Here is a 16,097-nt window from a genome sequence, read left to right on the forward strand (position 1 = left end):
TTATATTCAGGGTATGAACAGCTAATACTGGTTATTTTTGTTAGTGCTTAGCATGGAGCACATTTCTTGAAACTACCTGGGCTGAGCTCCTTGCACAGCATCCGACTGTGCAGTCAGCAACTGGAATTGCTGGGAGGGTGGAGGTGACACTCCTCTCCTTACTGTCTCTCTTGCATAAAACATTGAGCACAGACTAAAATTCATCTCTGGATTTGTGGGTGACTTTAGGTAGTTGGGCATAGAGGTGATAGAGCCCATTTCTGCAAAATTTCAGCAGGCAGAATAAGTTCCCTGATGAGATTTCTGATAAGATTTAAAATATCTTTTGTAGCCTGTAGAAATGCTACTTTCACAGTTCTCTGATAGATCTAGAAACTTTTGATTTTGCTGAAATGTTTTTAATACTGAACAGAAAAAAGCTCTAAACTGATTTACTGGAAAAAGGCTTTCTTACGCAGTACCCATCAAATTTACAAGGACTGTAACTTAACCTTTTCTTCTTAGTGTTGACATTGTATCTTGCCTTATTTTTACACAGTTCAGTGGAAGTTATGCTTGCAGCAGAATGCAGGCTCTTTCTGCATGTCAGTTTTGAAACATTTTCACTAGGCAAAGCAGTTTGGATCCCAACAATAGGAGATACGAGCTCACTAACAGAGTAGTTTTACACAAACAATTAATTTGTTACTTTTCTGCTCTTTCTCTTTATTTTTTTTTAAACTTCATTTATAGTGACTGTATTTGGTCTGCAGAAAAGTGCAGAAGTAATTAGAATGTTTATTTTATTACCAAGTTTGTATGACAACGTTTGCTATAAACCAATTTTTTTTAGGTTCCAAGAGAGAACAATTGATTAGATGCATATTTTTTGAATTATACAACAGATCACACCCAGCTGCACAGCTTTTCTCAGGTAAGTGAGCTATTATATATTCCCCTTTTTCTTCCCTTCCCCAACTCCCTTAATTAATAAGGAAAACCAGACATCTATCTGCATGAGGCTTGTTTTAAAGTCAGTACATATATCCTTGGAAAATAAATATCTAGTTACTAGGATTTATCCACTGGGGCCAGCTCCAATAATGAATTTGAAATAGGATTTTCTTACTACGGAAAAAAAAAATAATTCCTCAGACTCAAAGATAAATCAAAGGAAAGTGGCACCCTGGTGGACCAGACAAGCCATTGGCAGCACAGTCACATGAAAGCCTCAGAGGTCACTACCTCAGCATCAGCAAAGCTATTTTAGAGCTCACTGTGGAGTTTCACATCGTGGCTAAATCAGAATACTTAATAACCTGGCACCCAAATTTCACATGTTGCCAGCCTCAGTCCTTATGTGAGCCTTCCTTTCACTGCTTTGGAAGCTTCCCCTTTGAGCTGGAAAACATGGATACACAGTCCCATGTTTTGACAACTCAAAAAAATTAATTTAGAACCAGCATTAAGAGACTTACTGTGTGGATGTACAGGTAGGTGAATTTTATTGCAAAAAGAATTCTGGCTACATCTACAGCAGATACTCTGAAAAGAGAAAGACAAGATAACTCTAATGAAATCTTAGACATGCTTTTCTTCCAGTCTATGATACAACCAGGGCAATTACAGGATTTTCTTCAGAAGCCAGCATTTTTAAATCATTAACTGTTTATGAGTAAAGTATCTGCATTGCATGGGGATTTTTTGGGTTTTTTTGGGATCCTTTGGTTTCTTTTGGGGGAATGGAAATGTAGGTCAGACTCTTGAACCCATTCCCACACACATTCTCCTTTCTATCCGTCCATTAATTTTGATTTTGAAAAGTTGCAATGGGATTTTCTGAAATTCCTGAATTTGTGTCTCACGTCCCTCTTCTAATGTAAGAAGAGCCTCCCCATCCAATCTGTATCTCCCAGAAGCCAAAAACGCTGGAGTGATGGCCTGTCCTCACTTTGAAAGGAGGCTGTGGTGCACTGCAGGAGATGTAGTTCGACAGGAATGTTCAATCTCCACAGCACATCAGGAGCCAAGAAATACTTGAACAGAGCTCCCACGGCTAAGCAGGGCTCTGAGCACCTCACTTAATCTGCAGTGTGACCACTCCCCACCTGTAAATTGACACACACTTCCTTGTTTCACAAAGGCTTCAAGAGGATAAAAATCTGTGAAAGTTATGAGATTCTCAGATACTGTGATAAGTCCCAGGATAAACAAATGTTGAATGCAAAACAGCAGCTTGCATGGTACATATTCAAGGGCATGTGGAATGAATTAGAAAGATGAAGAGAGGGAGCAAAAGAATGAGGATGGGAAGAAGCAGAAGGGAGGAAGGGTAGACAGAAACACTGCAAGTGTCACTGGAAGCTATGGGAGAATTACACTGATTCCTGCACACTTTGGTTTCAAACTGCAAATATTGGAAGTGTATATAAATCCAACTGAGCCAACAGTTTAGTGAATGAGGTTTTTTTACAGAATTCCAATCTTGACATTTTTGTGAAGTGACCACAGGAAACTCCCAAAGAAGGGATCTTGCTGTGTATATTTAGAGCATGAGTGGAGATATTAAACCTAGGTTTTATTTACTATCTCACAACAGTCCTTTTTGGAGGGAGAACAATATAAGCAGGTTGCCAGCGGTGTGAGGGAAAAGGCTAGTCTGGATATAGACATGTGTTGATCTGTAAATAACAGGCAAGAAGGCCATACACAATTCCTTAGTTGCCCCTTTTTTAAATTTTTTTTTTTTGAGAGTGCATATCATGAAACTACATACTGGGAACAGATTAATGGATTATTTTTCTGACAATTGAATATAAAGATTCACGCATTAAAAAAACAAATTCAATTTTAAAACTGCAGGTTTAGCAATATGACAGATCAGTTAGAGAAGCTACTGCTGCTTGTCAAAGAACAGAAGAGTGTAGTCAGTAAAGAAGAGGAAAAGCCATTTGGCATGGCAAGAAAGAGGTGACAAAACTCAGAAGAGAAAATGTAGGATTCATGTATAGAAAGATTTAATACAGTGATACCATGTAGAGGGTTTTATCTTAGTGGAAAGTGTGGAAAGCCTCCCTGGGATGGAGAATGTGTGTCCTTTTTATTCCAGAGCATACTGGATGTGATACGTTCCTATGCAGAAGGACAAAACTCCCAGCTAAGATTTACAAAAAGGATTTAGGCAATGCACAGTAATTTATGCTGGCTTTCTGCACTAGAGGTCAAAATTGCCACTGGTCATACTAATGACAAGCCTCTGCTCGACTGCAGTGAAACAGCAGTGGCTGCAGATGAGCTGTGCTGATATTGCAAAACCTCTCTCAGCAGCAAGGAATGAGACTCAGGGTTAAATGGAAGGAGCTGAAACAGATAGCTGCTCATGATCTGCTGAGGAATGTCTCAAAGTCACTCTAAGATATCTAGATATCTTAGAGTGACTAAATATTCCATTTACTAGGCTGGGCTGCCTTAGAAGCAGATTAATATTTTGGGGTGTTTTTTTTCCTCTTTGCAGTGATTCCCTTTTTACTAAAAACCATGGCTCATAAGAAATAACTAGCTTAGGTACTTCTCTGTGTCCACTTTGCATATAAATGCATTGGAGGCATCTTCAGCCCCACAATCCCCAAAATCTCCTTGATATTTATAAACATCAGAAGCAGATTTTAAAATTCTATTTAGATGGTGTTTGAAATCCTCTTAGGCTCCTCATCTGCATTTGTGTGTCTAGATTCCATTTAAAATCTGATGCTAGAAGCCCATGTGACACTTGGAATAGAACTTCAAAAATGTAGTTTTTATAGTCTAATCTTTATGAAAATTTTGAAAATTTTCAGGCAGAACTGGTAAGATAAAAACCCACAAGTGAAAATAGTGACTTTATGTTGTATTACGAAGATTCTCTCTGCTGGTCACCAAGGATGGTAGATTTTGTGAGGCAAGGTCATAAACCTAGTGAAATTAATAAAAACTCTTTGTTTGCAGTGAGCTTCACATCACACCCTTCACTGAAGTAGATCCAGATAGACTTACACACTGTTTACTGCATTTTATTTGAATGAAAGTGAAAACTAATGCAAGTGTCAAGAGAAAAACAGCTAAAAATTAAATGGGTAATAGACTTGCTGAACAACTGATGAAGGAGGTAGCTAAGTACCGAGAGGGGTTTGGAAGGAAAACAGCAGGTATTATTTGAATAAACATGTTTAAAATAATTAAATATGTCTAAGGTGCATACAACTAGTCCAGAAAGCCAACAAAGGGTTTTAATCATAGATAAATTTCAAACCACAATATTCTGGAATTTGTTGTCAAAATCCTTTGGTACAGAAATTAATAGATTCTCAATGGCATGGCACATATTCTCATCACACAAATGAAATACAGTAAGGCATAGACTTTCCCATAACTTATGACTTCTCTTCCCCACATCTGTTCAGCACAGTGGTTTTTAATTTTAGGATTTCACCACCACCATTCCCTTTCCTCCTGAAGCAGGCAGTGGGAGATCACTGCCATCTACAGATAGGAGATAGTATCACTAATATTGGAGCAAATTGTTGGAACAGTTTCATGCTGCAACATTTTTCTCTTTTTCCCTTGAGCACTTGTCTCCTCAACCCTGCCTTCCTCTTAAAAAACCCCACAAAGTCACCCAACACATGCTATCATTTCTTTAGCACCCTGATCATAATCACCCTCAATAAAGAAAAAGCATGGTACTGTAAGAATTTTAGAAGCCCTGTAATATTTTATGTCAAAGTTTAAAGAAAAAAAAAAAAAGCAGGATTCACAAATGTGCTTTCCATTACTTATTATATTTGTCAAAATTTAGTATACATGTCAAAATTATAAATGGCTTCTTACAGCTTTCTCGGAAGGCAGCTGAGAGAAATAGCAAACTCTGGACATTTGTATAGATGGATTGAGTAAGTGGGTACCTGCTTTCTATGTTCCACTGCCTGGGTCATTGTTTCAAAGTGACACATCGGGAAAGACAAGCAAGTATGGCACTGTGGGAACAGCAGAGATACAGATAAATCTCAATTTAATCTCTTTTGTTTTCTTCCTCCAAAGAAGGGATCAAAAAATGGAAAAAGCTTCATGTTATTTTTATTTATTGTAGAAGAACCACACATCTGCAGCCTATCAAAACTCATTACAATTATTATAACTTTAACAAGGAAGATTAATAAAATTAATAATTTCCATCCTGTATCTTCTGTATTTAGATAGAAAGTTTTTAATGGTAACAAAAATTTTTATCAAACATGTCAGATATCCATTATTAAGACACAACATTCACTATTTTTAACCTTTTCCAATAGGTGCTAAATTATTACCTATCTGACAACATTAAAAAATATTAGAATCACAGATTTGGCAAATTAAAAGCAGTCCAGTGTCCCCATTAAGGATAAGTGATTTGGCAGCTTGCATTTCCATTTCTGCCATGTTACACTTGATACAGTAAAGAAACTGATGGGCAGAACCAAAAAGAACCTATTTCCCTCTGAAATATCTAAGTGTAGGATTGGGCTCACTGATATTATTTTTACTTATGAACTTGAGAATTTAAGTCTGCAAGAGCTCACACAGCTGTAATAGGTTAAAAAAAAAGGCAGAAGCAAAATACAGTAGAGTTAAAGCAATCTGTAATTGCAAGGGCTTTCATTTGCTGTCTGCCCAAATAGCCTCCTTCATGCACTGGAGAAATGCTTTTATTTGCTTTCCAGGTGAGAGAAATTCCCTGGCTTGTTTGTCCTACTGTCTGTGTATCATCCTAGCAGCCAGGGTAGAATTCTGCTTTGATTTGGGAATCCATTGCAGCATGATAATATGATTGCTTCAAGGAACATATTATTGTACTAGCAACACCAAACAAGTCTGGTTTTGGACAAGTTCAAGGAATAAACGCAACATTTAATCTGGTGTGATCATAGGGAAGGAGAGATCTGAGACTCTGAAAACCTTTACCATCATTGTTTTGCACAACCAGTTTCCCCTTAATAATCCTGTGCCCACTGAATTGCAGAAGATACGTCTGGTTTCCTTCAAAACTTCTGACAATTTGGACCCAGCTCATAAGAGCAACTTCCAAAAAATACAGGCTGAAAGTTTAGACCCCGCTGAAGTCAGTGGCAAAAGTCCTGTCAGCTTCAGTAAGGTCAGATTTTCATTTGTGATATTGATTCAGCTGCTGCCTTTAAATATAACAGCTTTAAGGTTGTTTCTACAGAAAGTCAGTGTCAGGTGTGTTTATTATTTTAAACCACACCATTTCTTTAGAAAAGTAAATATCTGAGTACCTTTACATTGCAACGAGCAAGATAGGAAGTCTGGCAGGAGGCATGCCTGTGTTTCACACATTTTTAACATATATTTAATTGAAATGGTTTTATGGATACTACAGAATGAAAGCTGCTTTTTTTTCCCCCTCTCCCTCTCAAAGGGCGTTTCTATATGTAGCCAGGAGGTGGCATTCCTGGGTAACAGTTAAAGGAATTCATATACACAATTTCTCTTTTGCTTATGAGAGAGAAAAAGGTTTCTTACTATAGTGGCAGTTAGTCAATTAACTGAGGCTTAAACTAATGCAATAAATTTGCTTTATATATTCTTTGTTTTACTAGAAGTGGCAGAGTTATCCAGTAGTAGACATTAATCTTCATGATGAGACAGCAGGGATCTGGCAAGTTATATCCATCTTCCTGTAAAGTATTTGATAGTAAAAGTCCTTGTCTTCAGTTACCTCGTTTTGTTCTTCCAAATAAGCCAGTTTGCAATAATTCATTGACCACAATAATACCCACTAAATACTGTTATAAGAACAGTTAGAAAATCTGAGGGGAAAAAAACCCAGTTGAATTTTATCCAGTCAATGAATCTTAATCAGATTTTTCAAAGTCTGATCATTGCCATTTGTGATCCAGTTGGTCTATGGAGTATTGCCATATTTAACATCTGTGTCACATCATGCCTTTCCTGTTGCCTCATTGATCAACAGACAACATGTGATGTTTCCCAGATGTTCAAACACGGCAGATCCCAAAAGACCTATTAAATTACACTGAAAGCAAAACAACATCTATGTTGTAGAAGTTTTGTTAAATTCAGGTATGCCTGAATATTCACAAACTTGCTACAAGATACTTACGGATATTCAAATTGCTTTTACAAATCAGTCCAACTCTGAAATGTCCACATTGTGTATTATATGAGAACTCTGTGTCACAGAGTTGATAAAATTTTCTGTTCTGCAATATAAAGCAAGTTAAAATAGAATTAAGCCTCTAATTACACATGAAGAAGATAAACCACTGGATTTTTTACTTCATTTTACTATTTGTCTCCTCTCACTACAGGCAATCTGTGTCCTTGCAGATTTTTACTCAGATTTATTGATGATTATATTTTTTCCTCAGATAAAGCTGAATAAATAATGATTTTTAAAAGCTTGTGCATTGCATTCTCTAAGCAAGTCAAGGCAGTATGTGCTAATCTTCAGTGTGGCCTTTTCCCACTGAAAAACATCATTATACAGATCAAGACTTACTAAGATGTTACTTAAACCTTTGTTCTGTACCTGAATAACAGTGACATGAAATTCTAGATGGGATTTCAGACACCAAATGTGATCCAGCTTACACCAGCTTGGTACAGCATTCTGCTTTGAAACAGAATGATACCATAGCTTATGATACAGTAATTTTAACATTGCTATGAATATCCTTCACACCTTTCTGAAGCTAGTGCTACTCTTCGAGCAACATTTCAACTTCATCTTTTGTGCTGGCATTTTCAGTCATGAGAGTCTCAGCATTTTATGATGAACACGGGCAGCTGTATGCAGAAAATCAGTACCTTTATTTTGTCACCTGCAAATCAGCAGCACAGAGAACTCAGGTGTGATCTGTTTAAATCAAAGCAATATTTCTCCACATTATTACAATGACTCATCAAAAGTTTATTTTGCCTTACTCTTTAATAAGAAGGAACATAGCCACTCTAAAAAGGCCACCTCAAAGAGAGATGTTCCTTCTCTGCTTATTGATGATACCATCAACATTTGTTTTTCTCTTAAATCAAATAGGTTTTACAACAGGTTGCTTCTCCTTCCCCAGAAAACAGGTGAAGAAATTTCAGTTCAGAAATGGCTACATATTTATTTTTGGTATTTTCCAATAGAAAAATGTTGGGTTATTTTTCCCCAACCCAGCCTTTCCTGGTGGATTTGTTACCTTGCTGTACCTCCCTGAAGCAGCTCCCCCTGGACCCTGGCTCTCGGTTCCATGGCTCCAGAGCTGCTGCAGAGCAGCCCCAAGCAGGGACGTGCCCTGGGGATGCAGGCCCTGGAGGCAGCACTTCCACAGAGGCTCGAGCAGCCAGAGCAGCTGCTCGTGCTGCTCGTGGGAAGTAAAGCTGCTGCACTGACTACAGTGAGATTCAAAGTTTAAGTGATGGTTTTTTCCGATCTGGTCAGAAAATGGAAATGTTTCCATTCAGGGCAATGGACATATTCAAAAGAAAACATCTTACAGGTTTTTTCCAATGCTTTGTTAAGTTGAAAACGGCAATTGAGGAGGAAAGAAAAATGCTCTGTGTATCCTGGATTAGTAATACTCCAGTATTTTCAGGTTTGTCTCCACTGTGGAGTAACTCTGGACAGTCACATCTTTATTTCAATTTACACACATAACTAATTTTTGTTGAGCAGCCTGGTGTTGTCTGAGAGTACTGAGTGCTCAGGTATATGATAATTACAAAACCTGTTTTGTTTTAGTGATACCAGGAACAACATAGGCACCTAAAAGTTACAAGATCTCCAAGTTGGAGCTGTCCAGGAGTCCATCCACATGGTTTGCAAGATTAGGACTGCTAATTTTTAGAAACTTCTGAATGACAGAACTACATACCCAAAAAAAAAAAAAAAAAGAGGCTGGTGAGTTTAAAATTAGAGAATCTACTTACAGTACAGACTGTACAGATATGTAACTCAAAAAAATTCTCTGTCTAGATTTTTGAATTCACCTGAATTGTTTATATGTCTTTTTAAAACAAACACATAATTAGAACCATCTTTATTAATGGCATAAGACCTAACAAACTTTTGTTTTGTTATTGACACTTGCAGAACAGCAGCCAGAGATTCAGCAAAGTGAGGACAGAAGGTATGTGCAGTATCACGGAGAAGCATGTGGAATACAAACACAGGAAGGAGACAAGAAAAGCAAAGATCTGCATAATGGTAAAGCAACACATATGGAAAGTCAGCTTGAGAAGAACAGTCACATATGCCAAAAATAATTCACTAGCTACATTTAGTTAGAAGATCTGGGGAGCAAACATAAGCATCCTAAACAACTGCAGTAGGTTAGCCAGAGTGTCTGCTGGCCCCAGGGTCACATATTCCTGCTCTAACTGCCAGCAGTGTCCCTTTGGAATGAGGAGCTTTCCAAGTGCTGGCCAGTGCTGGCTGTGGAGGGAAAACTGTCTGTTCTTTTCCGTTTCTCATGATTTCTTATGAAATGTATACTGCAATGTAAAGCCCTTTCAGAAATACCTGAGCCAGTTGATCTGTGCAGAATGTGCTGATCTGCAGAATTGCTTGGTTGTGTTCTAGAAACAAAATGTAATGTTGGCCTGCTCCTGCTCATGAACACATCTTCATGTGACCAATTCTTTTTGTTTAATTATAAATAATTATTTCATGTAAATATATAGAAAGGCTGCTAAAACAGCCACATGAGATATCTTTACCATCCTGGGCATATTTTGCAGAAGGATTTTCTTCTATTCTTGTTATTGGGGTAATTTGCTGTTGCATTGCTTTCACAGTGTCAGCTCCCAAGTTTGTTGTGTGACACCTGTAAAATAATGAAATGAGTGACATTTGGGACAGATTTCACCAAGTGTTCCAGTCCTTTGGATTTCACTCTGGAACACTATGTTTTATATTACTTCATTTGATTGGGTCAAAACTTAAGAGTCAGTGTCAATTGAGTTTAGTAATCCCCTCTTTTTTCTAGAATTGTCACACTAGGTGAATCTGAGCCTGCTTTACTTTGAAGGCTTTCTACAAGTTTGCTGTTTTAGAGTGGGTTATTGGCCAACTGTTTTTTCAAATGGTATCATTTTCCTAGAGGATCATCTTTTCCAAATGCTTGTTTTCTGAACAATAATTTTCAAAATATGTCCTTTTCCTGTGACCAAAACCACAGCATATTGCCACAATTTTGACAACTAAGATGAAAGCTAACTAGGTAATCTGCACTGTCATTACATACAGATAATCCTTGCAGACCATTAATGGATATCACACCATGTCTGAGAGTCTTGCTCACTGTTGTTTGTAGTTGCTCTTGTCCTGGATCAGGTGAGTACATCCAAAGTCTCCTTCTAATGCCTTGTGTTGAAATATATTGCATCATAAGCTGATGCACAGTAATTTATCTTTTCCTTAAGGCCTAAATATTTAAAAAAAAAAAAAAAAAGCTTTAATAATGTAGTCAGCATGGCCCAGAATCAAATACAAAAGAATTTTATTGCAAACTCATCTTTCCTCCCTTTTTTGATGTTTACTTTTATGGCAGTAACCACCAAAGACCCAGACTATATTTCAACGACAGTTTTCATTATTTTTAAGAGACATTCAAATGAATGTGAATGTAGTTGGCTTCAAATTCCAACTATCCAAATGCTAAGATGTAAATCCAAATGCTAAGATGCCTCTAGATAATTTAAAAAATACTTCTAGTTTTCATTTTGCTGGAAACCTAATTCTTTGTGTTTCTGCTACTGCAATTTCAGCTCTTACAAGTAAGATGATTTGTTCCTTGAAAACTAAACACCTATGAGATTGTTTATTATATCTTTAGATTGAGTTTCTGATGACAGTGTTTTCCCCCATAGCATTAACCACACTGAAATGCAAGTGAATTATAAATTTAACCTTTTATTCAAGACTCTATCTTGTTTGAATTTCACAGGACCAATTTTCAAGCACAGTTCTCCCATGTGAGCAGGCAGTGCATATTTTCTATTCACTACCTTGATCTGAGCCCACTTAGGAGTTCTCAGTTTGTGCAAATTCCACTGGCCATTTTAGCACACCTGATTCAGTAACGTGTTGGAGCCATTATGAATTCGTCTCATGCACTTTCATGTTTCCTGAGTAGTGGAAGTGTAACTGTTGTTTGAATACCCAGACATCTAGAACTTTTGCCCTGAAGGCCCCCTCTGTGAAGCATTTTTCACTCTGCCCTTGTAGTGCCATGTCCCAGCCTGTCTTCTAACAGCTTTAATAGAAGCATTTTTCCATCACATCAGCATTTACCTGAAACACTTCCCAAATTTTTTTGTAGTGTTTCTTATTTCTCTCATCTTATAGACTAAATCACTAACTTTGCATAAAACTTAAGGATTATCACCTAGCAAATTAAGATCCCTTTTTTTTTCCCCCCATGAAATATAACTCTGTGATTATAAAGCTAGACATTCCTTAGCCACTGTGTCTTGCTGGCTACAAGCTATAACTTTTACTTGTATCTGAAATGAATACCAGTGTCTTTCAGGGTGCCTCCGCCTGGACTACACAAGTTGGCTCATTAATTAGGTTTTCACCCTGTCTGTATCACTGAGCAATTAGGCTATGAAGTGAAATTTCCACAGGGCCTTTCCTACTTGCAAATTCTTGTACCCCTTCAGCAGACACAACATGGCTGCTATCCTTGGGCTACAAGCAGGAATTTTTGTAAAAAAAAAGGAAGTTGTAGACATGCAGCCTTGCTAAAGTTCTTTATCTAATCCAATTTTACAGCTAACACCCACAGCAGTTCCATAATCCATTCATTCCCCTCCACAGTGATTTATTTCAAACTCCTTCCTTTGCTCTGGTCCAGCCATTCCCAAAGCCGAAGATTAGCCAAAGCTGCCTTGTCTCCCTAATTCCATAGCACAGTAAGAACTTGCTTTAATTCCTTTTATGGAGCTCCGATATCCCAGTTTAGGCCTTATTTCCTCACCTGAAGTGTCTACAAACATGTCACTAATTTAAGCCAGAACTAATTTGGCCCTGACAGTTAACATCTTGCTGCCAATTTCAATAAGAGAGGAGAAACAACTGCTGAAATCAGCTGTCGGTGGTGTAATCATGTTTACAAGTAAAGAGGCCAGAAATGCTCTTTCCTGAGACACAGGTGGCACCAGATAAAATGGTGATGGCAGGCTTCTTTCAAACATTACCAAATCCCTGAAGGACTTCACCTAACAGTTTGGCTGCCAGAGAAAATGTTGACTGGTGCTCTCCTCTTTGCTTTCTCTTCTGCTTCTCCTCTACAGAGAGTCCTTTGTCAAGTAACAGCCAGATCCTTAACTCATTAATGTGTTTCTCTTTACACTTTGTTTCTTAGTGGTATAATATTTTTTTGTAAGAAGTGGGAACAGCAATTCCTTTCTCCCAAATTACAGTGTGACAACAGTATGAAAGTTCTTGTATGTTTTCTTCTTTGCTGTTCTAAAGAAGTAACTCTAACATACTCTGAATGTTTTTCTCTCCCAACCCAATCAAAATGCAGTGAGCATGACAGTGAGTAACAGAGAGCCCTGCTGCAGCCAGCAAAGCTTATCTCTGAACTGCTCCCCAGGTCCCTGCATAAGTTCTAGCTGAATCATAACTCCCAAGTATCCTTACAGCGAGGATCAAGCAGCATTATCACAGAGCTTATCTTCCCCAGAATCTAAGCATCGCTTGGAATTGCTCTACCATGAAGGCAGAACCACATCTCTAATTTATATCAGCACATTCCTGATACACAGTCCTATTTCAGTATATAATCAGTAAATCCTCATATAACAGCCGACCAAACAACTAAAACATCAGCAGAGCTCTTTCTAGTCTGTCTGCTCTTCTGAGTGAGAGACTGTGCCCTTTGGAGCCCTGAGCAGCATCACTGCAGGTATGGAGCCACACAACCAAGTGGATTTTTTCTGGTGCACAGCACCGGCCAGGTGTGTTCAGGGCTGCTGCAAGAGCCTTCATGTTATAATTAAATGACCACCTACAATAATGGACCTGAGGTTAATGAGCTCAGACAGAGATGCTACGTCGAAGCACAAGAAATGAGACAGACCCATAATGAGACATTTTCAGCCTTATTAGAAATAAGACAGATTAAACCAGGCAGCTGAGTGGCCTTTTGGTGCCGGGGCTGTGCTCCCCTCGGCAGGGATGCCCTGTGGGTGCCCTGTGGGTGCTCCCCTCGGCAGGGGTGCCCTGTGGGTGCCCTCTGGGTGCCCTGACGGTGCTCCCCACAGCAGGGGTGCCCTGTGGGCGCTCCCCTCGGCAGGGGTGCCCTGTGGGCGCTCCCCGCCGCCGCCGTGCCCCTCCGGGCCAGCGCAGCCCCCGCCCGGCTCCCGCCGCTGTCTCCATGCGACAGCGCAGCGTGGGCGTCTCCCGGCGCTCTCATTTGCATATCCCGGCGAGCGGCCAATGGGCGGGCGGCGTTGCCGCCACATTTGCATGTGGCCGGGCGGCGGCCAATGGGGCGGCGGCGGCCGGGCGCGCGGAGGGCGATGCTGGCGGCGGCGCGCGGGCGGCGCAGCGCGAGGCCGGGCCGGGCGCGGGGACCTGCCGGGCGCGGGCGGCCCTGGGCCCGGGCGGCCGCGGGGCAGCGGCGGCGGGACCATGTCGGTGGCGGGGCTCAAGAAGCAGTTCCACAAAGCCAGCCAGGTAGGGGGGCCGCGGCGGGGCCCGGCGGGCTTTGCTGTTGATGGGCGGCTCGCCCGGCGCCCGCTGCCGCACGGGCGGCGGGTCCCTGTTGCGTGTGCGGCAGCATCACCCTGGCACCTGCGGGGAGCGTTTCCTTCGGTGTCACCTCCGAGTCCTGCCCTTGTGTTTTTGCCTGTCAGCTTCCTGTGCTGTTCTCACAGGAGAAGGTTGACCCTTCCATTCTTTTGCTTGGGGCTTCAGGTCTTTCCTTTAGTTAATAACATTTGTTATTTAGTGGTGTGTTCGTGTTTTGAGGCCCCAGTTAAAGCTACAGCCTGTATGGGAGCAGCTTTCCCCTAAAGAGTTCATTGTTTTGGTCTTCCACGAATGGCTGGTTTATTATCCTACCTGGAATGCCATGTATTTGTCCTGTAGAGGGTATCAGATGTTTCTAGAGTTTTCCCTCCTTTTCTAGATGCTCTACGCTTTATCTTCTCTAGAGTGAATCTTCATCTTCTTCTGACCCCTTTATCTCTTTTCTCTCTTTTATGTGCTTTGCTTTAATAGTTTAGCTGGTTTCTTTTAAGAGAGAAGCACTTTCTGCTGAGCAGGACTGGTTGAATTCCATGGTAGGATGGTGCCAGTGCCAAACCCTGCATTGATGCAGGGGCTTCAGGATGTGGCTGCAGTGGGATTCTTCCTCTGAAGGATTTTGGAAGTCTGAGCTGCTTTGCTTGCTCATTCTAAGTCAAAGAGATCTGTATTTCTGCTGGCTGTCCTTAATAGTAATGGTAATATTGAAATGAGTGTCTGTAACCTGTTTAGTGAAATCTGACAGCTGCTCTTGTCTTGGTGAGAGAGAGGAAAATAAAGGTTCTTTGAGTGCTTGGCTGTCATCTTTCTAGGTCTTCCTTCAGCTATGTGGCTTGTCAGCAGCCCAAGTGCAGAATCTGCACTTTGTTTGGATACAGAGATGCTAAATATTTGTATCTAATGTTTCAGTAGCGTGCTCTCTTTCATGGAATGTACTGATCCTGAAAAATGTTGTGAATTGGTATCTTTTAGTTAACTTGCACTGTTTCTTTGAGAAGATGCTGGCTCTGTAGAATAAACAAATCCAAGGACAATTTATTAAAGATTTTGGTTTGCTTTGCATCTGGTATGCTGGTAAGTGATGCAGCCTTTGCTGTAGTGAGTTTGTAACTCAGGAAGCTGAAGATACTTAACTGAGGAAGTTTGAGAGGTAACCACAGAAGAGCCCTCTTGTCTGGCAACTGGTAACAGTGCAGGTTACTTAACCCTGCTCAGATGTCTGGTAAACAAACAAACAAAAGGATGGGTGGGATCTGATAAAGGTAGTAGTAATGGCAGACATGGAGAATATATTGAATTTGACTGCATTTATTGGAAAATTGTGGTATGACTTCCAATATTCCATGCTGTAAGGAACTGCAAGGCATAACTCATAGGAATATTCTTCTTGTTAGGGTGGGTCAAAGGTAAAATGTCAACTTATTTTCAAAAGCAAAACTGAGCAAGAAATTTTAAATCAGTTGATTGAAAAAATCTGTCATTATGGAAATGTGTTTAGTAGGAAATTAAAGTTCAGGAATAAGATACTGGATATTTTTTGTACATAAGGTATCAGAAGATACTTCTTAAAAGCTCATTCTGTAAGAATTCAGATAAGATGTTGGGGCAAAATAGTAGTGGGAGAATAACAGAAGAAATAGCATATATATATGTTGTGGATCAAAACAGCCATGTCTAAACAATGACACTGCTTATCTGTGGCACACAGAGGCACAGTCATGCCTAGATGTATAAAGTTGTTGAACTAACAAAAGTAAGGGACATGAAAAATGGAAATATTGGGATTCCATATTTTAGGAGAATTATTTGACAAAACGCTAAAGCAAGAAAATGCAGAGCATGAGAGGTATTTCTCTACAGATTTGTTAAATTTCCAAGTACTGTGGGATCACTTAAGGAGACAGAGACCTTTGTGTATTGAGTGGATGAAAGATGCCAATGGTAACTGTTAACAGCAGAGACAGGCATTGCTTGGGGAAAGAAAGGAATTAATTCCTTTAGTGTTCCCAAAGGAGAATGGGGGCAGATGACAAAAACTGGCAAATGTCCCAGAGGACATTGAGGAATACTGGAGGGAATGAGACTACTGTCAGGACATGTGATTAAGGAATAAGAATAATATTTGAAAGCTAACAGAACCTAAGGACAAAAAATCTGAAGGCTGAAGCAAGTGTATTAAGACAGTCTGTATTTACCAGTTCATTCAGAAATATGAATAAATATAAAAAATTACCATATGGAACCATGTATGGTTTCCATGCTAAAGTAGACTTCTGTTCAATGGAAATAAATTACAATTCTAAATGAAATATAGAGC

The 16,097-nt window shown here is 39.8% G+C and overlaps 2 protein-coding genes across 4 annotated transcripts in view; both read left to right on the forward strand.

Moving 5' to 3' along the window:
* LOC135280806 (uncharacterized) overlaps positions 1-13,181 on the forward strand; it is a 44,189-nt gene extending 31,008 nt beyond the window's left edge. Inside the window, exons 8-11 of one of the 3 annotated variants that reach the window (XM_064389094.1) lie at positions 833-913; positions 9,113-9,226; positions 10,268-10,354; positions 12,555-13,181. In XM_064389094.1, the coding sequence (XP_064245164.1) occupies positions 833-913; positions 9,113-9,226; positions 10,268-10,354; positions 12,555-12,646 (374 nt within the window). In that variant the 3' untranslated portion in view covers positions 12,647-13,181. The other 2 variants (XM_064389091.1, XM_064389093.1) reach the window with 2 other exon arrangements.
* A 370-nt stretch (positions 13,182-13,551) lies between these two features.
* The window catches only part of SH3GL3 (SH3 domain containing GRB2 like 3, endophilin A3), a 39,653-nt gene continuing 37,107 nt past the window's right edge, over positions 13,552-16,097 (forward strand). Inside the window, exon 1 of the mRNA XM_064389088.1 lies at positions 13,552-13,708. Coding sequence (XP_064245158.1) covers positions 13,664-13,708 — 45 coding nt within the window. The 5' untranslated portion in view covers positions 13,552-13,663. The remainder of the gene's footprint in view (positions 13,709-16,097) is intronic.

The sequence above is a fragment of the Passer domesticus genome, chromosome 14, assembly GCF_036417665.1.
Source record: "Passer domesticus isolate bPasDom1 chromosome 14, bPasDom1.hap1, whole genome shotgun sequence".
Lineage (NCBI taxonomy): Eukaryota > Metazoa > Chordata > Aves > Passeriformes > Passeridae > Passer > Passer domesticus.